Here is a 24584-nt window from a genome sequence, read left to right on the forward strand (position 1 = left end):
GTATGCAATCGACTACGAGTGCGAAGCGGCGAGACTTCGCGGCTAGCCTCTTATCTGCGCTCTCTAAATTACAGTGTATCAAGTAATGACTCCGAAAGCCATTATCTGCGGGGAAAAACGTAAAGGCTACGCGGTGTTGCTTTCTTGACCACGCGCTAACGTGGTCCTGCCTCGTCGAACTCGCCTCGTATCTCTAGGGGCATATTTCTCAGCGCTAAATGAAAGGTAGACGGAGGTCCCTGGACTCGTTGAGAGCAGCATCGCATGGAATACTATTTCCTTCGAGTACTCGCGATTTATAACTGCGGCCCGATATAAGAAATGATTTCATAACGAGATTACAGTAAAAAACCTCGCTCCTGTAAACGTTTAAACGGTGAATGTAAAAAATTGTATAAATGGGAGGTAAACGACCGAACGAGTATCGCGCCGGTCGGGATGGTAGTCTCTGAAGCGCGAAGTGTCACGTTCCCGTTTCCTCCGGCCGCGCATTCACCCCCGTAATTGCAATTGAATTTATCTGTTGAATCGCGGCGTATATTTTCGTCGGAGGCAAAATTCGCAATAGCGGGTCGTCTTTTCACTTCTCAATCCGCTGCAATTTCTCTGAACAGAAAAGGCGCCTCTCCTCGCTCTCTTCCTTCCTTACCCCTCCACCCCCCCCCCCTCCTCTCGCGGCATCTTAATTGCGCCCATTCGGGAAACAGCGTTGAACGGAAACGCGAGGGAAAGGAGTCGACGGAAGACGCGGGAAAGAGGCGAGGCAGCTGGGGTGATTGTTGAAGGGAGTGAGAGGCAACGAGTCGAGACGAGTGCTCGCTTTCCTTTCCCGCAACGGGCACACTAGAAAATGCTTGTGTATTCCATATGGAAAGCAGTCGTTTCACGCTCCAGGAAGCCGTTCCTCAGATTTACCCTGCTACGTGTCGCTCTCGCCTTCGGTTTATCAACCCTCGTCAAAGAAACCGTTGCTACTTCCACGCTTGATATTTTTTTTTTGGCAGCATGATCTTTTCTCCGGGATTTTGCTCTGGCTCGAATGAGAAGCGTCTTCGAGAGGTTCGCACGTCGATCACCGCTCGGTCCCAGCATGCGAAACCGCCGAGGATTGAATCATCGCGGCAACGTTACCGCTTCAGCCGCGCGGGGGTTGAATAAATCACGTTAGAATACCGTTTAATTGAATTACATCACGAACGTGGTTGACATTCGGACGAACTTTTGCTGGTGGACGAAATAACGCGGGGATTTTTTTTAATCCTTCCTTCAGTTTCACGTGGACTGCTGGGGACGGTCGAGTTACGTCGATCCTCGGAATACCCAGAAAGTCCTTGTCCACCGTAATGTACATCTTTTCATCGGAGGCTGGAGTGTTCGGATTTGGCACCTTTGTTGATTCGAGAAGGTTTTCGTTCGCGTAACATCATAGTTCAAGTCGAGAGAAATTCAACAATTCCGAACCGCACGACCAAATGAGCCAGAGTATAAAAAAGAGTTATGATGGAGACTAAGTTAACAGCCTGTGTTCTCTCTGTTCCCAACAACTCAACAACCTGTCCTTGAAAGAATTCACTAGACTATCCAGTATCCCCTCGCACAGGACCTGATCTACCTCTTCTGCAGCTCTGGGCAAAAATCACGTTTAGAATATAAAATAATTGTTTTAAAATATAATTTTCGACAGTGACTGAAATTTTTTGTAAGTATTTATTGAATAACAGAAGCCTTGTGTTTTGTAAAAAATGTAATATTCATAAATTACCAGTTATCATAAACTGCAAAGTTTTGGTCCCACGATTTTGGAACTGAATTTTATGCCAAACGATACCTTATAATGAGACATCAATCGCACGAAAATTTTCAAGTTCAGGTGACAATTAGTTTCTGAGATATGGGAGGTCAAAGGAGTGAAAATTCGTTAACGCGTCAGCCCATATGCTTCGATGTACGGACTTCTATGTTAGCCCGATAATTTAAACAATTACTTCCAGAGGTTTTGCCGACTACTAACAACGAATTTCAACTTAGATTTTCAAAATTTACAAAAAAAAATAATTAATGTCTGTGTAGTGGGTGTTTTTTTTAATATATCATCCACCATATTGAATCCACCATTGTGAGTTGTGCTGACTGGTAACAAAGAATTTGAAATTAGATTTTCAAAATTCGCAATGGCCGTTTCAATATGGTGGACGATATATTAAAAAAGCACCCACGACACAAACATTTTTATTTTTTTCTGAATTTTGAAAATCTAAGTTCAAATTCGTTGTCAGCAGTCAGCAAAACTCCTGGAAATAATTGTTTAAATTACCGGACTGACATAAAAGTCCGTACACCGAAGCGTATGGGCTGACGCGATAACGAATTTTCACTTCTTTGACCTCCCCTATCTCAGAAACTAATTAATTGTCACCTCACCTTGAAAATTTCGTGTGATTGATGTCGGATCATAAGGTATCGTTTGGCATAAAATTCAGTTCCAAAATCATGGGACCAAAAAGAGACGATTCCTTGGGTCACTCTCTGCATCTCTAGGCAGTTGCCCTGCTTGCGCCCCCCAGGTCGGGTCCTGCCCTCGCATATCCTACAATCGCTATTACCACGCGATTCGACTTCACCCCCGCCGAGCTTAACCCATCATCGATTCCCGGACCTGGTCGCCGGAACGTACAAGCATAGAGCGAGCCGGGCGCGCGGGGTGTGTATCTCGGGCATTCTTTTCCCTCTCGTTACTGGCCGACGGCGCGGTGCGCGGCGGTCGGCTGGCTTATCAGCCATTCTAAGCACCTTCGCCCTGCGGTCGCGGTGTATTAAATTAGACGGTGACGCGGACGAGCGAAGGAGGCTCTCGGATGCAGCGCGGGGGCGCCCCGGAGCTCATCAAGAGTCAGAGGCCCATTCAGCCGGTCATTGTCTGCGGTAATGGAATGTATTAATATCGGAGAGCCCGCGGGGCCGGCGACCGGCGCGGCGCTCTCTGTGCGTCTCTCGTTGCGCCCGGCCATACCCCGGCCCTCGCCCCGAGTTACAACCGCGGCCTCTACAGCGGATATGTCCCGTGGGATGGAATATTCGTATAAACCGCTGTTGCGCTGCAACCGCCGGTGAATACTGGACCCTACGCATTAATATCTAAACGCCGGGGGTTGGGGAGGGCGGAGTGTGTGCAGCGAGACAGGGAGCGAGAAGCAGGAACGCTAGGCTGAACGGAGAGAGGCAGGCACGGGGCACAGGAGCCGGGCGCACGCGCTACCACCGCATCTGGTATTCATGCGTTGCACCGTCGGCTACAAGAGGCGTTACACGACCAACCCTTTCGCCACTAGCCAGGTGTAATATTCTTTTTACGGCCGCCGGAGCGCGTCAAACATCCTTCCGTGATAATTGTATTAGAGGGCTGCAGGGCGCTTCAGCCCCTAACGTCCGCGGGGGACGGTCCACGGAAATGTGGCTGCTGACGGCTGAGGAATGGAGTCGCTTTGGTCTTCACGAGCGGTTGCTGCGCTGGTGGTAGAAGGAGACGGAGATTTTTGGCAACGCCATCTTCAGATTAAACTTCTGATTTGGTAGTTCTTCCGCGGATGGAATGTATCGCCGTGAGGAGGGCGCGATGAATATGGAACGCGCTTTCACGCGGCTCGATCAACAGGGGATTATCGAACTATCCGTGGAGGATTAATTGCGGGGCGGCGGCGTGGATAAATACCTCCCTGGAAGTAACCGTTCCGTGGGCAAATATTAATTACACGCGAGCGACTGGTGTCGTGCACGAAAATGAGGCACCGCGGACGGTGATTTAATTGCACGTTGTTATCTCGGAATTTATTCTTCCTGGAATATGCATTAGCCGACGATTAGAATTCATCAACGTTCTCGCGTGCTGCTGCGAATCGAACCGTTCATTATCGTTTCATCTTTTTTTCTTACGCCCCCCTCTTTTTTTTTTATATCTTGCGCGTCGCGACAGTGAGAAATGCGAAATAATTGCCGCGCGGTCTCGCATATAAACGAGGGGAGAAGGGCCGCCGACGGTCAGATTAGAAATAATTACCCCCGCGGTACCGCGTGCTCTCTTTGTTTACCCGTAATAACGTCTTTCACCGTGCTCGCACGCGAACCCGATAAACCGGATTTTACGTATTAACGAGTCGTCCGTCGGCGCGACGCGTTTTTAGTATTCATGCGGCCGCCTCGCGGGAAACCGTCACAATTAATGAACACTGAAGTATTAATTTCAGTCCCCGCGCGTCGAGCGATTAAACCGCCCGGAACCCCTGATTTACTTCTATGTCTCGCGTTCGCAAATAAATCGTACTTTCTCCGCAAAAAAGTTCTTTGCGCAAGTGTCTAGAATACATGAATAATTTATTAAATCGCTGCCCTGACAACTTCTTGCAAGTAATTACACACCCCACCGGCAGGAGAGCGACGACGCTCCGTGTAAAGATTCTTTCCTAATGAAAATTCGAAACAGAATACACTCCTATCTTAATCATCAAACTCTTCAAATCCGATTTCACTATAGAACATTAATGAGGGGTTTAGTCACCGGAGGCGTATTGTGTCTAGCTTTACCCAATCACGAAATCAACATCGTTCCCGCTGAACCAGAGCTTCGCCCCATAACCCTGTAACGGTAAACCTCTCCAATCTCGACCATCTCTCAACACCAGCGTATCGTTCTGCTACTGGCCATCAGTTATAAGCCCACCACACCGAAATCCATCGTTAGAACGGCTGCCACCCGATACTATCTGGCGTATAACTTCGTCGTGAAGACGCAACACACCCCTGCTGGCCGAGACTCCAGCTCGGTTCTCCGCGCTTCGGTGTATTGTGTACCAGTCGATTACAGTTCGATGGCGCGTAGCCAGCAGCAGCAGCAGCAGCAACAGCGCGACACAGAAGGTGCCGGTAGATACGAATGACGAATGGTATCGAGTGCATGCTATCGAAACGAAAAAGCGTCGCTTACCGTGCTAGTTGCGGGCCGACGTTTCCCGTGTCGAAGGTAGAGCTGGCCGTGATATCCGCGTCCGGGATCACGCCGGATTCCATGCCGAGCGGCGCGATACATTGGGCTGCAACAGACGAAAACGGTGCTGCAGGTTAAAGCTCGTACGAATTTACATAGGATCCTCAGGCTCCTCTCCCGCGGGTGTATATCGATGCTGGTACCCCTCCGTCCCCCTCCCCTCGTGATCTCGCTCCACCCCACGGAGGTCGGATCATAAACGGCTAAATAACCAGCTAACCGAGATGAATCCGGCGGATAGAGCCGGTTTACGTTCTTGTATACGACCGTCTCCTCTCCTTCGAGGAGGGAGTTCCAGGACGACGGGGAAGGACTACCTCAACGTTCCCGTATCTCCGGGACCGATCAAATTGTTTCATAGGGGAACACGGCAGCGTTACCGGGGACGCAATGTATCCTGCTACCAGGAACGGAGGCCTATCTTGATACAATATTGTCCGCTGCAACGACTCCCTGCGTTATTTACGGTTTTGCTCGCGTCACGCGTCGCTGGGGCCGCGGAGTGCTCGAAACAGCGGCCCAGGCTAACGAAACGGGGGCCTCTGAGACGCTGACTCGGCTCCGGTTAATAAATCGGCGGGGACGGTGTTTCGCGTAAATTGAAGCCCGTTTGCCGGCGCATTGTTTTTCCTCTTATTCGTATCGGATCGAACCAGAGCCTGGGGGGATACGGGCATTCGTCAGCCCCTCGTTGCGGATCGGTTGGCTCGGGATAATTCCGTCCTTTTACTTGGGAATTTTTAGGTAACTTTGTGCGGAATGCAGCGAAATATAATTGTCAGGCACTGAGTGCTCGTATGCGTCGCGCGGGGCACGAAATGCAAAAGTCATGTCTCCGCTCGAGGAATCGGTAGCGATAAGTGTACGTAGAGTTTGCGTTGCTCGGAGGGGGCGCGACGGAGAATTTTAAGGTAAATGGCCCAGTGGTGGAACAGTTAAGGAAGCAGTTGAGATAATTGCAATTTCTTTCATATTTAAACAGTATAAAATTGTAACTAAATATGATTATTCGAAAGCGTAAAATTTCTACTTTCAGATAAAGTAACAAGAATCTACATTTGTTAATGGAAAAGTTTTAAACGAATTAAAACATGAAACTGTTCATATGGCCCAGTAATTAATTTACAGTGTCCCAATTATTGAATATATAATTAACTTACCTATTTCTATCAGTTAATGAAAAGAAATCAATATGGTAATATTTTTGGGTAATAAAAACATTTTATTTATAATAAATTTATGTTAAGTACTTTATTATTTGCCCGAACAATAAATGTTAATAATCTGAAAACTTCACTGACAAGGGAAGATCCCGAATCCGAAAATTCGAAAAATTCTGAAACTTTGTGAATATGTAGGGGATTTCCTCCTGATTACAACGCAATTTTTGTTTGCTGCCCAAATTCACTCGAAGGGGGTGAAATTAACCCTTGAAAATTCGGCTATTTTCCGATTTTGTGTTATAACTCGCGAACTGTAAGAGATAGAAAAAAAAATTCCAAGACAAAGGTTACTTCTTTTAATTGGAGCTACCATTTGGTGAAAAAATTATTTTACAGTTCACGAGTTATAACAGAAAATCGGTAAATAACCAGATTTTCAGCTGTCAATTACTCCCCCGTAGAGTGAATTTGGACAGCAAACAAAAATTGCGTTGTAATCAGGAGGAAATTCTCTACATATTCACACAGTTTCAGAATTTTTCGAATTTCCGTGTTCGGGATGTTCCCTTGTGAGTACTAGTGGATAAATGCAACAATTTCAATATTAGAAACAAAAAATTAATAAGAGATCCAATTAATTTTCAATTTTTCAATATTTAATAAATCCAAAACAACTGTACCATTTAAAAAATTATAAAATAATAAGTAATTACAACCTTAACAAAAATAATCTCTCGCTTGCTTGAGCCCATTAGGTAAGCAGCGAGATTGAAACTGTTGAAGCTTTACTGTACAATAATATTTTTGCATGATATAACTATTCAGTTATGTAAGCTTATAATTGTATCTATATAATGCTAATAAATGTTGCAATTATATTTCGACCAATCTAAACGTTGCAAATTAGCCAAACTGTTATTAATAACAAAATTTCTTTTCAATTTTTAATTATCGGGCCTTGTTTAAGCACTGGGCCATTTACGTGACACGGAATTCTCGAGGTCGTCTGGCTCGGGTATACGAGAATGGTTCGATTATCGACAAAGTGCGACCGAGGCGCGCGACCGACGACGGGGTTGCTCGGTGCCCCGCGACGCTGCATCGATTGCAATTTATGCATATCGAAGTTCTATTACCGACTAAAATGCGGGATCGGTAAAATTTGCTGGGGGCGTCGTTCGCCTGAATGGAGGGAATACAGGGGGAATAACGATAATACCAGAATGCCGGATATCGAGTGCAGGTGCACCGGAACAGGGTGATGGGAGGTTGCAGCTTTGCGCCCCGAGTAGCCAGAGACTCCGCGAGAATTAATGGCAGGGAATTCGAGCTTATAACGGAAGGAATCCGTGCTAAGCCATCGAGAAACAGAATGGGCATGTAGGTAGCCATTAATATCAGTAAAAGTTTGTACTGTCCTTGGACGGATCCTTCGCCGTAATTCCGCCCGGTGGATTTCCAGCGGTGTGAGATGAAATTCCTACGGATTGCGAACTTGTCGTTGGGGAGCCCATCAATCTCCGTTTCGAACAGCGGAGCCAGGTAATCTGCGTGTAATTGGACTAAGTCTGACGAAATTATACCGCGTATAAACTCGCTACCGCGGGTGCAAGTATTGGTAGTCTTCGAAAGTTTTGTGATTACCTTTCTGACCAGATCTCTGACAAACGTACTGCTTCGCGGAACCAGTGCGGTTCCTGCGTTTGACTCGCGGTTTAACAGCAACGGTGGATCTTCGAGAATCAGACACGATGCGGTAATATTATTAACGAATCGTCGACATATCGCGCGCGCACGTCGCACCCCCGGAATTCTCACGACCCTCGCGCAACTTCCTCGGACCCCCTCGTCGAGTAAACTTGGATCGTTCTACGGGTAGAATCCGTTTCCTTTGTCGGCCGCGTCCTACCTAACGAGCCGCCCGGTGAGATATCGCGGTCGTAAATCGATCGTGAGTAACGGTCCCGAATGCGCGGAAAACCGGCGCCCACCGATCTTCGCGCGAGCTGCACACCCCCCCCCCCCCCGCCCCGTGTAATCCGCACGACGGCGGGCGCCGGGACGCTGCTGCTGCTCGCTCGACGATGTACCGCGTGTCTCTACCGGCAATCCAGCCTTTCCAGCGACGCTCGAGAAAAAAAGCATCATTAATTACTTCTGCTCTATTGACGCCGCGATGAATGGGGGCCAAACGGGGACACTTCTTCCCCCGCCGTTGGAGAAATTTATATCGCAATTAGGAGCCGGTATTTGATATAGGCCGGCGACGATAGCGTTTCCATTTCTTTAATGGAAAAGCGCTTTCGATGAACGGGCCATTCATACGAACGGAAGTTATGGCGATATTTCTTTTCTTCCCTTTAACTCTCCTTCCTGCCGTTTCTGCGAAAGTGTGCGAGCCTCGGCGGAGAAGTTTTCCAGGTCTTTATATTCTATACATACGCTGGTGTAGGTTGGTAACGTTTGTGTTCGGTCTAACTTGGTATGTAATTTGATTTTGTCTGCGGAGTGGTGAGTTATTGCACCCCTCTTGCTCAAGCTCTATGAACGAGTCGAGGGCCGTGCTTCTTGGATAGCGCAGAAGTGGATTTGGAAGAACAAGTCGTTTATCGAGGAATCTAAACAATTCTGATACTCGTGGCGAGTGAACTCGTTACACACCGAAAAGTAACGCGGCTGACGCCGACAGATCGTTTGGTGAAACTAACGGGTCTCGTTGGGTGCTGACTAAGCCACTCCGACATGCAAATCGATGCGCGCTGGTTTTTCGTACAGACGACACGATGGTCGATCAAACGCTCGATAAAAGGCAACTTGCGGGACGTCTAGCTCGTGAAATTTACTTGGACGTTTATTGTCTCATTAAATTCCAGCGCCCTCTCGTTTCGCGACAGGCGAAATGCAATTTTCTTTGTTTGTCCCTGGATAATTTTTGCACGCTATGAATATTTCCCTTTTTCAAAGGCCAAGCGACAACGGCAATCCAGAGAGGATAGGAAAAGCATATCACACCTGATGGAATCTGCAAATTCTACGCGTTACTTCAAAGTCTAATAGTCTACTCTGTTACGTTTTAATAGAACCCTTAGCGTTTAACCCTCTAGTGCATACGCCTGCCTTAAGGCGGGCACCTGTTTAATCCAGGAGTTGGGCGCCTATAATTTTTTTCTTCAGAATTCTCAGTTGCCAGCCTTAAAAGTATGGCCACACCGCACATATTAGCCTAAGAAACATGTCAATCTGACGTTTCGATTTGTCAGAAATCTAGTTTGAAGTGCATTTCTGAGCTAAGCATGCTGCGAAAATTATTTGTGAAAGTAAAAAGATCGAATAAAATACTTCCCGACATCGTACAGCTAAAAGAAAATTATTGGTAAGTATTTTGTGTAGTGATCTATCAATTTGGAATAAAGATTTGAAAGCAAAAAATAATTTACACCTGTGAAGTGAGGCTTGACCGGTAGCCGCCTTAAGGCGGTATCATGTTAGCGGATCATCCTAAGTTAGTCAGGGTGTTAGTTCATCACCCTAATAATTGATGCGTGAAAATTTTACTTGTGCACCTTTTCGCTCTTTGTTCATGAAATTTGGTACCTATATACACTCATATATCATATCATACTATTATAATAAAGCCACAGCCTTTGTTTGTATGCTCACAAAAATCTCATAAAGTACTGAACAAATTATTACGAAATTTTAACTACAGTGTCCTTTAACAACAAGAAGGGATATATGCTATGCATTATGATGTAAAATATAATTAATCTACATAAAGAAGTCATGACTATAGGTCGGTATCAGATATATTGGCCGGTGCGTTTCGTGAGGGAAATTTTCCCACCATACCGCTTACCTGCCTCGGTGCTCCTTTTCTCAACGTTTTCTGACTCGCTCTCGTTCCATCACGCTCTCGTTTTCGCAGAACAAGAGTGAATCAGAAGTGGTGGGGATAGCGCCAAGCACCTGACGTGTAGGACACACCGAGTTCTTAGCGTAGAAATATACACATCAGAATAGGTCTGCGTAAGCTCCGAAAAAATTCAGGAGTTTTATTCAGCAGATTGATTCTTTCTCGATATTTTCATCTCGAATTGGTTTACGCATAGCTTCGTAAAACACACAACTATTGCGCTCAGAATAAATAACAGCCATACGGCTACGTTCAGGCTGAGCCGAGCAGCGTTCCCGTTACTTCACCATACTCTTCGGGGACCATGCAATTCCAATTAACAAATCCACGATCGTCAGATGGTGGTGGCTGATTTCTCCCCGATCGCTGCTCGCGAAAATGAACTCACCGCCCAATATATCTGATACCGACCTTAGGCCGGCTCGCGATGGCTTCTCGCGCTTCTTCTGTGCTTTGTTAAATTTCACAATACACAATAAAATAATTCTCTATTATATCATAAATTTATATTTCTTTGAACATTTTTCAAAGTTTTCATTAAAAATAAAATATTATATAAGAGACGTCCTCCAAATTGAGAACAGACATCGGAATCGGTCTTTTCATCCCCGAATTAGACTAGTCTAATTCTTCCAACTGAATTAAAAATTTATGCACCAGAGGGTTAATTCTTACTTAAATTACGGCTTGAAACGTTCAAGATATACCTACATTTTTCAACCAGGCCTCCGGTATTTGCTTAAATATTTCCATTTAAAGGTAAAACTCACTTTCAAAGCGAAAATTCCCACAGCGGCTCCTCTGTTTTACTAGTCTTTCAAATTTAAATCACGCCCCCGCACTAAAATCCTTCAAGAACCCTTAAAACTCCGAAGAACACTCGTAAATCGAGTATTCAACTTTCCGCTTGCTGTCGGTGCGATCACATTTCGGTACTCTACACCGGCGATTCTCATAAGTCATAAATAAAACTCTTGTTAGGAACGGTAAAGAAAGCCTGGGAGTCGTAATGACACTTAAACGAGCCACTCCGTGTGAAAAACAATTAAGAAACAAAGAGCACTTTGGACCTCGAGTCCTCTTAAAATCCAGAACCGAAGCTGGCGAGGTTGATAACTCCAGCGCCGATCCCTAGCACGCTCGCACTCGTTCAGCCGCGGAACCGATACAAACCCCGATTGAATTTTACATGGAAAGCTGGTCGATTACCGGCAAGTAATTTCTATCAAACAGAAGCGTTTGTCGTCGATACGTAGGAAAGGAACTCGTACCGGGTCGAACTCGTATCACGAGTTCGCATGACCGCCGGCCCCTCCAATCTCCGTTGCCAGCGTTGTTTAAATGCAACTTCCACCGAAAAGTTTTCTGCTCAAGGGTGCGGGGGAGGAGATGGCGAGGGGCGGGCGCGGGGTGTACGCCGCGTAAATCCAGCTTTTCCGTGAGCCGCACGGCCAAAGTCGATTTCGGATCGAAAATCCGTCGACTGCGGTCAAGCAGCAGCACGTTCCGGTTCTCGGTGCCGTTGGAGGGCGCCAGCGGCGTCGGAGAGTGAACCGTTCGCTCGTTAATAAGTTATAGGGGAAGTTCCGCGATGAATACTATAAAGCTCCCCGGCTAGAGCCGATTACGGGTAGCGTGTACTTACACAGGTCTACGGCGCGTGTCGTGCCGCCCAGCGCGAGGAACAGCAAAAGGTGGACGGCAGGTATTGCCCTCCTGGCGAAGAAACCGAAGCTTTTCACCATAGCTCCCGGTTCGCGCGAGGGCTTCACCCTCGCCCTTTTCTCACCGTGACTCTGCTCGTGCCATTTCTGCCTCGTCAACCTGCAACAGAAAGAACAGAAAGTGAGGCGACCGCTCTATGCCAACCCCTAACGATAGAGGCGCGGGGAGGCCGACGACGTGTTTCGAGGGCGTTCGCTCGTTTCGCCCAACGTTTCCGTCGAACGAGGCTCCCTCCGCTCCGCGAGAACGAGGCTCGCGTTCTGATACGCGCGGACGGGTTCGTTAGAGGCAAGCTTACGGGGGGATGATAGCGGCGCGGGTTTCTTTTCACGGCTCGCTAATCGATTTTATCTCGAATGCAAAGCAGGGCCTATCCGAATACCGTGTATTTTTAGTCGCGTGTTTCGGGGAATCCATGGGCCATCCGCGCTGATAAAATCTTGCAGAAGGGGGCTGAATTAATGTACCGCGATTACACTAACGGTCAAGACGGTGTAATCTGATTTTTTTTACTGCGAGGAGGGAGCAGGTGTGGGTTGATTGGGTCTGAGAGCGGCTCCTTCTTTCGCTGGAGGACAGGTCTATCAGTTGACTTGTCTGAGAAATTGACGGGCCATTCTACCCTGGGTGTAACGTTCGGAGTTAGCTGTAATTTACGGAAACCCACGTGCGAGCTGTTAGCAGATGTTCTTTTCGTTCTTGAGCAGAGAAGAATTGGAGTTGGCTGTGCAGATACAAAATTAAGGGAGGGGTTAACGTCGCGGTTACTTTGCGGAGTTGCCGCGGAGAGACAGCGGTGCGTGTGCACCGCGAGCGTTTGCATTTAATTTGCAAAGTTATTCGATTTAAGTTGAATGAAAAATTGAAAGAATATAAAGTTCCGGCGAAATTCAAATTTCCCCTGCTGTACATTAATCTGCCGCCTTTTAAACGAGCCGCACGGGTAATCTAGCTTCGCGAATCCGGAGAAGGAATTCGTAAGTTAACCGTTTAACAATAACGTATGGCACCGTTCTATTTTCCCAGATTTATTTCCTTTACCGGGAATTGAACGATGGACGCGAAAGGACGCCGCGCACACGCGTTCACTTTTGATAAAAAAAAAAAAATTCATAAGCGAAGCGAACAAAAAAGCAACGAAATAAACCAATTCGAAAAATAACGCGTTCAAAAAGCTCCCCGAAGGCACCCCTGCGGCCGTTCTATCTACGTCACCCGAACCATTTTTATTTCAAGCCAGACAGGGCGCCGTTAAAGCAATATAGATGTATCTTTCTAATTATCCCGTGCTCCAGCACTGATAGATCGATGCACGCCACACGCATAAACATGCGCCACCGCTGATACGTACAGGGTGTCCCGAGACAACTGCCATACGAACACGCCACGTTTTCATATCTCTAGCAAAGCGACGTAACTGTAACACTCGGGAAACATGGAACCACTTATCAATAAAGAAAACGGTTTAAACTGACCGGTCTCGAGTAGCGCGAACTCTAAAAAACCGAGTTAAAAAACTTCTAACGCCTGTAGAATAACTTTGAGAAGTTCTATATGAAGCGAGAGAAAAGTATTTGAATTAGAAGAAGGTTTGCTCGGTGGTGTCCCCTATGTCCAACTGTGTACGCTGTGCATATTGACGAACTCACGCGACACTTGTTCCGAGACGCCCCGTACATCGACGCGGGCAGTGTGGGAAAGCGAAAGCTGAAATAATTAATTCACAGCCGCGGGCCACGCCGCGGGAGATGGCTAGCGATTTATTAGTTGGGCAATGCAGTGCCTCTGGTCGCGACCATGTTTCGCGGTGCCACGTCAAGGCAGTTCGCGTTGGCGAAACTGGACGTGGTTGACCGCGCGGACGACGACGACGACGACGACGACGGGCCTCGCAAGAAAGGTGCGATCCCCCTGTCTGGACTTTGATGGAGTGCGCCGCGGTAATTGCGTCGGATGTGAATAAGTAACGGCGAACGGTAGTAAGAAGTCGCTAGGTCGTAGGCCTCGCGTGCTCGCATTAAAGATACATACGCGCGGCAACTTACGGCCGGCGAGGAAGAAAGTCTACGGTTTAGTTCGCGAGGCACCGAGCAACACTTGTGCTTGCAGAGGCTACCGCGGAAGCCGGGCTCCTCGCAGCTGGCTCGCCCTTTAAAAATTCTTTCAGCTCGGTCGGGCCTCGTTACGACGGTTCAATTACGACAGCCTCGATTGCTGATCAAACACAGTGCTCCGACTGGCGGCTATCACGTCTATTGCAGGTCCGAACGAACTTTCCACCATCCAGAAGCCATGCCCGGGGAGGCGGCGAAATTCGCTCCCAAGCGTGCCTCGTCAAAGGACCGCCACTTGACCAGGCTCCCGCGATTCGAGGCTATGCAAATTTTTCAATTCATCGCTCGCGCTCGACGGGCAAGCAGCCTTATCGCGATGGCATGCTCGCGAGACGATCCCCCGGAGGGGACGGCGAAACATTCGAATCAATTCCCCGCCACCTATCCGTCCCCGGTGCCGATAACGAAATTATTCATCGATTGTTTTCTTTTCATCTCGCGCAAACCGGCTGCAGATTACCAGGTGCGGCGCGCGTTGTCTCCGTCGTTTACGGTAGCTCGTTTCCCATCCAGGCTAGGCCCCTCGCGATTATTATTCCATCGTCGCGACGGAGGACCGTGTTACGAGCCTGATATGTACACAGGACGTGGATGGAATTGGTGGTACCAAAAGTATCGTACTCGACGGATTTTTTCAAATGAATCTTCCTGGCAACGACGCCTTCTTCTGCGAGACACGTTTACCTATACACTTTTAACGTATCCTCGCAGCAGGATCGGAAATTCACCTCCACCCAGTAGACAAGCCTGTTGTTCCTGTACGCGTGCACCTGTTTATGTGCTTTGGGCGGGCATATGCGTGTTAAGGAGCACACGTACTCCCGCGAACGTAAGAGCCCAGTTAAGCCGGGATGTAAGCCGCGAAGGCTTCCCGTGATATCCCGGTTCGACGTCGAATCTCTTCGTTTGCATAGCAATGAGTTTATGCAGATTAATACACGGCGAAACGTCTACGACGCGTACAACGTCTCGTGGGATGTAAAGCGCCGGTATCTACACGGATTCGCGGGCGTGCATGCATATTTTATTGGCGGGCGACCCGCTTAAGGATCCTCGATCGTATAAACTATAAACCCGTGGCGGTGGCGCGCGACTCGCGGAACTACCCCCGCGATATATCCCCGGCCCTTCTTGTCCCATTAGTTATAATCCGCTGATCGGAGGCTTCGTCAAACAATGGACGACCGGTCTGCTTGGTGGATCCGATGCGACTTCGCGAGAGTCTACAAGCTGCTTAGCGGTGATAGACGGCTGATAAACTGAGGATACATCGATCCCCTTCTCACTTAGCTTTTTTTTTTACTGAATAATACGGTGTGGAGAACTTTCGCGATAGGTGGTCGCGTGTCTGAGGCGTGGGCTCTACGAACGAGAGATTAAATGCATTTGTTTGTCCAGAATTTGTTTGCGCGTGGGTTGCTTTGGATTAGAAAGTCTACAGTATTCTTTTGCAGTTTTCAGGAGTATAAGAGCCGGCGTGTTTGCGAGGGATGAAAATCCTTCGTGGAGATCTCGATCACCAGTGAAACGTGTGGACGAGGAAATCCTAAGTCAGGGACCAGCGGAGCAATTAGACAATTAGCACCGAAGGGAGTCAGCATTTAATTGAAGTGGATATTGCAGCCAAGCTGGTTACATTGGATAGTTTGCTTTGATTGTCCTCAAGCTCCTGTAAGTCTTTGTATCACTGGAGGTGTACAATATCTTAACTAAGTGGTTTAATTGGAAGCGGCGTGTCAGTAGTAATATTCCCGTTCTCCTCTAGGAGTTAAAGTGAGACTGCGATGCAGTATCAGACCTTCAGTTACGAACGAAATTTAACGAAAATTTGGTATCTAACTAGCATAAACTCTGGCGTAATTACGGTACCTGCTCCCGCAAAACTGATACACGAATTCTAAAGATATACCGATGAACTTTCAACCCAATTACCTCAAATATAAAGCTTCACGTGAAAAAAATACATCCTACATTTCACCCACCTTCTCCACCCCACTCTATCGTGTATCAACAGCCCAGAATTAACAATAAAATGAAACCCTCGAGGTAACTAGCTCCCCAATTATTCCGAAAAATATCCAGAGGCTGTACACCTATTCCCGCAATGTTCCTATTCATCAAGCTGCCCGGCACCCTCGATTAAGCATGTACAATCGTGCAGCGTCCACGGTTCGCTGCAAGAAGCGCCAAAGCGTGGTCGATGCCGCGATAACGTCGCCGCGGTATCGGGGATCGATCTCGCGCGAAAGAAAGACGACCTCGGAAAAAGGTGTCGTTACCAACCGATCGTCGCGTTGACCTTAATTACACGGGCGGTTCGAGAAGGGCTGACGAGACGCGGCGGTGCGCCGCGCCGCTTTCGAGGCGCCCCGCGACAAGATGCAACCGGGAGATTGGTAATCGGCCGCGTGATCGGGGCAGAGCGATCCAGGGCGAGGCGGGGTGGAATAAAAGCTCGCGCGGTCGCGACGGGATGGAAAAGCGATTCTTATCTGGCGCTGAAAATATGCGTGCGCGACGGAGAGAAACACGGGCGGCTGGAGCCATGTCTGGATGGAACGTTAATGTCAGTTAATTATCCGTAAAACGCCCGAAGCGGCGGATTCATTTCCGAACTCGCTGGCCGCATGTAACGCGTGGGCGCGGCCCCCTCGTGTTCTCTCCGGAATCACGACGTCCAACAGAATTTCTCGTGTCGATTTTCGACCGTGAAAAAGTGGCTGCTCGTTTATAGCCCTCCATCTACATATAGACGTATCCGTGGTTCGTCGGCTGATCGAATTTCTCCGGCGGAGTTCGGGTTTAAGGATTCGCTCGGGTAATGGAAATATGTATTGTGTAACTCGTGTCCTCTGGGTGATCAATAAGATTCTGCGTGAAGTTTTCCGCTGTTCTATTTCCCTCCCTTTTTTTCCACCCCTCCTTCTTTTGGAAGGATGCCTTCGCGTTGAATTATTCATATCACTTTTTACCGTTTTAACGGTGATGCTCCTATCGCGACGATGTCAGAAGTCTCGCGACGCGGACGGGGAATTTCGCGACGAGCAAAAAGGCGTGGACGGATCAAGGCGAGTTTGCGGTTTGATCCTCGACGTGATCCTCGTGTTCTGTTCGACGGCACGCTTCGACGACTCCAATCCATTTCGCCCAGAATTTCGCGTGTCCTCGATCGGAAAGAAGAGGCCCGTTCGTGTCTGCGGCGGACATTCGCAGCGTTCCGCTCGGTTGACGCGCGACGCCCGTTTCCTCAAATGTTTACGCAACAAACATATTGTCTGTTTCAGGGATGACGACGGGGAGAGCAACGCGCATATAACTGATTCGTTTCTTGTTTGTTCGAGGATCAAGGGAGGTTTAAATCTCGTTCGGAAGTAACTATCCATTCGTTTCTCGGAAACGAAATGATACTCCATAATGTTTTCCGTAGAATAGTGGAACATTGATGTAGATTCATATCTCCCGACGAAATAACGTTTGTAAGTGTGCAGATGTATTCCCAGAAGAATTTAACAAAGAAATCGAGTTTCCACTTCTGGTTTTCACCACCGCAAGGTGTTTCCGCGATTTCACAGGATTGCCAGTTTCCTCGAGGCACGGTTACTTAGGTATCGCCGTGAGTAATGGAGAAAGTGCGCCGGGGACCGTTCATCGTTTCGCATCGACAGACATCGTCGGATAAGATACCCTGAAATTATAGAGGGCTTTATTCGAGAACCGTGTATCGCGACGTTCAGATTTATGGCGTTGCGCGCTAGAGGGGCCCGGTCGACTTTCCATTTGTCAGACCGGTGTGTACCTGTGGCATTCGGCCCCGAACGGCTGCGAAACATCCGCAAACTTCGATCCCCGCGAACAAATGGACGGAGTTCCGCAAAAGGAAAAATCGCGGACGGGAAAATCACAATGGGAGTACGGCCTCGCGATGCCTCCGCGTTCCCTCTTCTCTATTGTGCGTCGACTCGTGAAAAATGCACACTGATTTTCCGTAACAATGCTGACGAAAGGAGAGTTTCACTGATCGCCGGACTAAAGAGATGTACCGTGAAATATTTCAGCCATCTCGCCGATCGTGCCTCCCCATAAGCCGGATACACCGTATGGAACACACGTTGACAGGTGCAATAAAAGGACGAATCGCGGTCTGTCATTCTCCTTCAATCCCCATTACGCTGTTCGCGATATTGCTCATCTATTTCAGGATCACCAGCCGTTTTTCACGACAGTGGAGAGAAGGGAGCAGAATGTATTTGTCTGCCTTCAGAGAGCAGAGACGTGACAGAAGAATAATAGAATTCGATGGGAGTAAATGCGACTGGGATATTCCGCGTTCCCAAACGATGATGGGAAAGGTTCCTCGATCTCGCGGCGCAGGGTAAAGTGTACCGCGTAAGTAGCGTTATAGAAGATTGATCGTGGAACGCAGTTGGTTTTTCGTGAGCACCTAACCAGGAGCACAAGTGCAGTCGCCTGTTCACCATGCGCTGGAGTACATACTCACGACTTTGACTTGTATAAAGTCGTTGTTCTAACGCGGGGCCACTCGACTCCCTCTCGAGTGCTCCTAGAAAAGAGCTAGACGACGACGGCGACGACGACGAACTACGTTCGCCTGGAAGAAGAGGACCCTTTTATGGTTTTCACCAACTTACCTCGCCAACAAACCCCCGAGAGGCGTTCCCTCCTGCAATTCCGTCGCTGCAGCTCCGAGTCGAGAGCAAATTGAATTACAATTAACACAGTCGAAGTGCTTCTCAGCATCCGCTATTTTCGTTAGCTGGAAACACCGCCAAACCGGGCCGACTAATACCATCGACGTGCTCCGGGGAAAAAATTAAATAATAACGAAGTTGGGTCCTTTCGAACCTAGTCAGGAATTGTACGACCACCACAAAGCCACTGTGCGTCGAAGTGTGTGGGCGATCCGGATAAAACTCGTAACTTCTGAACTGATCACTTCTCGACCTAAGTACCTACTGTAATATTTTTTTTAAAGGGAGTATAATGGTACATTGATTGGCGTATAATAAAATATACAGTTTCGTTAAAAACATTGAGGTGATCTTGATTTTTTATTGAATAAAAAGTTTGTTATCAATATTTAATTTTGCAATTTGTTGTCAATTGAATACTTACGAACTTTTGTTCGAAACATTTTTGTACCAAATTATTTTTGTCATGTGCATCGCGTTTGACTGCTATTTTATAACTGACGACAACATCGAGGATAAAAAATTCATGACAGATATCGTATAAACAATTGGAAAAAGCAGATCGGATGTTTGGAACTTCCTTCTTCTGTCTCTTGGAGCAGAACAAAACCACTTTCCAAAAACCAATTTCCAAGAACATCATGGAACCTAGAAATTGTTGTGCTGTTTTGTTCTACTTGCTTCATAGACTATATATTGACAAGTTATAAGCCGCAAATATTTGCAACTCTACACAATTTTTATACAAAATTAAAATAATTCTATCTTCAAAAATGGCGATGCTTGAGCTTAAACTGTTTAATTCATTCTAAATAAAGTGGTTGTAACAATCTTCTCTATAAAACACAGTGCATATTCGTTTTCCACATTCCAAGAAACTGCAGAATACGAATTTTGATTTTAAAACACCATTGGAGGCTGAGAGGTGAAAGTTTGAAGGGCGGTAAAACAATGTAGATGGTGTTTGTCAAAGAAATAATAAACATTTCCACCTAACTGGTGATTTAATGGACGGACCCCTGTACCGTTTCACTGTGGATATTGCTCGAGACTTTCCTCCGGAAAAACAATATCTATTCAGACACTATACAGACACTTAGCGAAGATAGCTGCAGACACGAATCTTTAAAGAAGAACACAGCGCGTAATAATTTTATATCGCAGCATATATATCCACCCGACGATTACGGCAGAGTCTCGAGTTCAAAGGAAGCCGTAAATTGGGAGTGGGAAAGTCAATTACGACCTGCCTCTGCGAATGCCGCCCCCCATGCCCTGTTATAAATAGTTTTTCGCGCTAAACTCGGCGCGGGTGTATCGCTAATAGCGCGTGCATAAGCGTCCCTCGAATTCCACGAAATTTCCCACGAAGCAAGACCCCCGAAATCATTCCTGTCGAAAGGACAGGTGAAGGGAAGAATGGCGTTTGGGATGATCCAGCAGCTTTACGCCTCCAAGGGGATTATAATCAGCACTTAAGCCGAGATGCTTCTCCTGGCGGGACGAAGTGGCCAAGTACTACGTCCCCACATTGTGCTCGTAAACGATTTTATTTGACCCTCGGATTACCGAGCTGGAAAGAAAAGGCGCGCGCAAACACTCGGGAGGACTGTTTAGACGCGACGCGCGCGCGCGCGCCCGGCTCCCATTAATGTCCATTATTCTTGAAGGGGGAACGGATTCGTCGCCGTGTGTGCCTCCTGGACCTCGCCGTCTGAAACGGCCCCAGGATTCCGACGAACGCCCTCGCCGGACACCGATGTCCCTCGAGTATCTTCTCCGTGGGAGTGGTAAGAAGCGAGCGGAGACACTCGACGAAAGAAAAGGGCCACTACACGCGCGCGGACGCTGTTTGAACAAGCAATTTCATGTTTGCCCAGCGTCGAGTGTCGCGCGTTGTTAAATACTCGCCGCGGTGTAAAATCGCCGAGAAACGTAACTGTGTTGCGCGTTTCGGGGGTATAAATAGATGCTTGGAGTGCCTCGAATTGCTCGATCGACGCACGCGGGTACATTTGCATAACTATTCGACTTAGCTGCGCGCCCCGGTGACATCGGTATTTGTTCATCTGTTCTCTAATCTCGGTGCTGAGCGGATCGTTAGTCTTCTTCAAGGCGAACGTCGTCCGAGAGGGCGACAACTGCTGCTGAGTCACTCGGACGATGCAGCGAAAAAGGGAAGCAAGCGAGGAGCAATTGAAGTTGGGCCATTTCCAAACGCCATTCTTCCCTGCGGATGAGACCGCATCCAGATCTTTGCCATTGATTTATCGACAACGTATCGAGAACTCTGTGCGTGTAACTGGCGATTGAATGCCTAGCTCTAAAATGCCCTCGACGGCGTCGGACTTTCTTCTCTAGAAAATTTTCTTGTGAAACGGTCACAATTTCGCCGCAGCAGTCAAAACGCATATTTCTTTCTCTCCTCGCGAAGTCTCCCGCGAGCAAATTGTGTCGCACAATTTCGGTTTACCTTCCCACAAGAATCACCCCCTGTTTCGCGAAATTAAAATCACAGTTCCATTTCGTTGCAGCCGGGTTTCAGCGCCGCGGGAAAATCGCGCGCTATTAAGGAAGTGAATCTAAAAGGAATTGTGGTAGACCGGATGGAGGAAGAGGGAAGATGTGGCAGAAATAGGGGCGGAGAAGGAGAGGGAAGAAGGGGGAGGGATAAAAAGAGTTCGAGGGAAGGCAGTTTATGCATGTAAATCGTCCGTCCCGACTCGCTGTTTGTTGTTCTTTGCTTCGCCAGAGCGCGTCGGCGTTTTACGTGCGCCGCTGTATTTTATTGCGAAAGGTAACTATATATGCAGATACACGTACACACGGCCGGCACGCGGAACGTGTACGGGGATACGTATACATATGCATCGGGGGGTTTCGCTTTTCCGTCAGCTTTTGTACCCCCTTGAATTCCCTTCGGCGGATCGGCTCTCGCGGTGCATGCACTTTTCGCAGTCGGTCGATTCATCGAAAATCCATGTATTTGCGTTATGTATATTCCTATAAATAATGGATCTGATATACGGTGTCCCGGTATCTTCCCTGTCAGGCCGGCTCGAGCCTCGAGCCACCGCCAAAATTGCACCCGCGTGTTTCAATTTTGCCCCGCGTGACGGTGATTTATGCATTCATCGTCGGTTTTTGAGGGACAGTGTCCATGGATTGGAACGACACCTGTCTGAAAGTGCGCGTTGGGGAAAATACTATTAGGTTGCTCATTGATCCGATCCATGCGAGCGGAACTTTAATCAGTTTCATTTAATTCTTTGCTGTTTAATCGAAGCCGCGGCTTATTTGCGTATTCGTGGATTGGAACGGCTTGTATAAGCTATACAGCCTCGCCAATGCCATCGATTGACCCAAAAAATGGTACCAGGTACCAGCCAGGGGGAACGTTCTTGTCCGCCCCGTGCCGATCATTATCGCACGCGCTCATCCCGCGATGATAAATCACGCGAACGACCAATAAACGCCGAGCGGCGTGTAGGTCAGCAAAACAAATCGACCATGGCCCCGTAAAGTTCCCAACTGCGTGGGATAAATCTATCGCGCTATTGGTTAATTAACGGCGACATCTTCGCGCGGCTGCGTCGAACGACTGGGCGAGACGAAAATTATCCGCCACGATAGAATATGTAGATAGCTCCCAGATGGCGAGGGACACGGTGCAAGTAGAAGTAGCAGGTAATAGACGGACGCCTCTCACGCGTGCCGATTGAATTTTTCAAATCAATTTTCTTGAGAAGGCCTTTTACATATTGAAAATTTTCTTCCACATTTTTTATGCATTCTTATACGAACTACTACCTTCCTTTTTATTTCACCACGAATCGCGGTGATATGAAGAATTTACTAGGACGTGCACCTATTATTTATCATATTTTCTTCTACTTCCATGGTTAAGGGGTCTCCCTGCCTTGGCGAACGAGAGGTGATGTGAACTTTGGGAATTTTTTAAAACAAAATTATTAAATACCTTTATTTCCAGCTTTGTGACTTTATTTGTCAATCTTTAGAGTATATGCAAAAATAGTGGTTATATCCGGAGTGCTTCAAATAGTTGTCTGAAATAGAAAATTAAAAAATTTGTGTAATCTGTATGAGTGTGGCTGTCGTTTCAACTAGATTGAATGAGAAATACTGAAAAGTAAAGTAAAATGGCAGCGTCTAAAACAGACATCGATTTCTGCAAAAATTCGCTGGTTTCTTAAATCGCAAAATTCTAATTTTGCAAACACCGACTTAGTTTTAGTAACAACGAGAATGGGACATCTACTGAAGATATATACCAAGTTTGAAGTAAATCGGGGGATTGGTTTCTGAGATATCATGCTAACCAATTGGAAAAACATCGTTTTAAGAAAAATGGGTTTAAAGTTTTAGGTACTGCTTTTTTAAATAATTTTTTTTTTTTAAATGTAGCCTAAATATGTACCAATATAGGCATAAAGTTTTCAATTAATATAATGCGAGGGATTCTTTTAAAAAAAATCCTAAATATCGCGCTCCTTTTCAGGCCGTCAAAGTAGGGAGACCCTTTACTATAGTCATTGTACCGTATGAAAACATTCGTATTCCACGAGAATACGAACGAGGTTGTCCCGCTACGGAATTTAATCGAATATTTCGTCGTCTAAATGATCCGTCTGAGGAGAAGCGACAAATTACGGTGCGCGTAACGAAGCGCCGCCCAGCCAGCAATGGAAGCGTATTCAACGTGGATAAAGATACTCGGCGATTTAAGTTTGCATTGAAAGGCCGCCGCGGCGGTTCTTAAATTACGCCTTTCATGTTCCAGTTGTGCCGCGACATGTTTGTGCCCCGTGGAATCTTCCACATTTTCAAAATAACGTCTCCAGCCCCGACCAGCGGGCGGAGTGCCCTTTTACGTGGTCCTATTAAATCAAATACCAGAGGGAAACTGCGCCGCGGGAAGGCGCTGGCGAAAGAACGCGCGATTAAACGTGATTTCCAAGCGGCAGCTGTTCCAGAGGAATAACGCGGCTGCAGAAAAATCCAGGCCCATAAATCTGCGCTCCCGTTGCCCGCACTAAACAATAACGTCTTTAAGTGAAACGGGAACGGGCGGAGGGGGTTGGAGCGCGGCGGGAAAGCCGCGCGATCAAAGCGATCGGTTATTAAGACGGAGAGAGGCGACCGTGCGCAAGACAGTTGACCTGGGACAAGAGCAGACACCGAGAAGCGACACGGGATAAAGAGGAGCGTGTTGAACAGAAAAGACGAGGCGCCTCCGACGACACTCCCGACTTCTGTGCCCTCCGGTTCCTCTCTCCGCATTCCGTCACTCTGTCTCGGCGCCCTAACAAGCCTCTAATGAGGAACGGGTGTTACTCGTGTCCTCCGCGGTACTTTTGCGCAATTACCATTTATCACATCTGCCTCTCCACCGTTCCGCTCCCCGTATCTCCTTCCTCCCCCTTCTTTTCACGTATACCTCACTCGTTTTTTACCGTGTTTCCCGCGGCGCTGTCTCTGGTCCCGCCTGTGTCCACCGGCCTCTTCTCCTTCTTTATTTTCACTTTGCCCGCTCATAGAACGCGCCCCGGCCACTGACACAATGAGCAGGGTGGCGTTGTTTCGACGTATCCGGTACACGGCCGCGTCCCGCATACCCGACTTTCCGGTCCAATGAGGCGCCGCGGATTACAAGCGGAGCGGTTGTACCCGGCATGCTGGAAGTCCTTGTTTCGGGGCGGTTGACTAATTCGCAAGCGAACCACGGTGCACGGATTCACGCGTTCCGGGTATTTCCGTTTCTGATGGACCGTGCGAATGCGTGGAAAATTGATATTCGATAATGAAGGGCGCTCGTCGAAAGACATTCGGAAGCCAATTTCTAATTAGTACAGTGTCCGCGTGTACATAATGATTTTAGAAATACAGATAGTTTATATCTCC

At 47.6% G+C, this 24584-nt stretch overlaps 1 protein-coding gene across 1 annotated transcript in view; it reads right to left on the reverse strand.

The window, feature by feature from the left end:
- Positions 1-24584, reverse strand: part of LOC143376470 (discoidin domain-containing receptor 2) — a 165017-nt gene that overhangs the window by 79383 nt on the left and 61050 nt on the right. The window contains exons 2-3 of the mRNA XM_076826870.1: positions 11760-11938; positions 4979-5084 (exon numbers count right to left, since the gene is read on the reverse strand). Of these exons, the coding sequence (XP_076682985.1) occupies positions 4979-5084; positions 11760-11859 (206 nt within the window). The 5' untranslated portion in view covers positions 11860-11938. The remainder of the gene's footprint in view (positions 1-4978; positions 5085-11759; positions 11939-24584) is intronic.

Source organism: Andrena cerasifolii, chromosome 1, assembly GCF_050908995.1.
Source record: "Andrena cerasifolii isolate SP2316 chromosome 1, iyAndCera1_principal, whole genome shotgun sequence".
Taxonomy (NCBI): domain Eukaryota; kingdom Metazoa; phylum Arthropoda; class Insecta; order Hymenoptera; family Andrenidae; genus Andrena; species Andrena cerasifolii.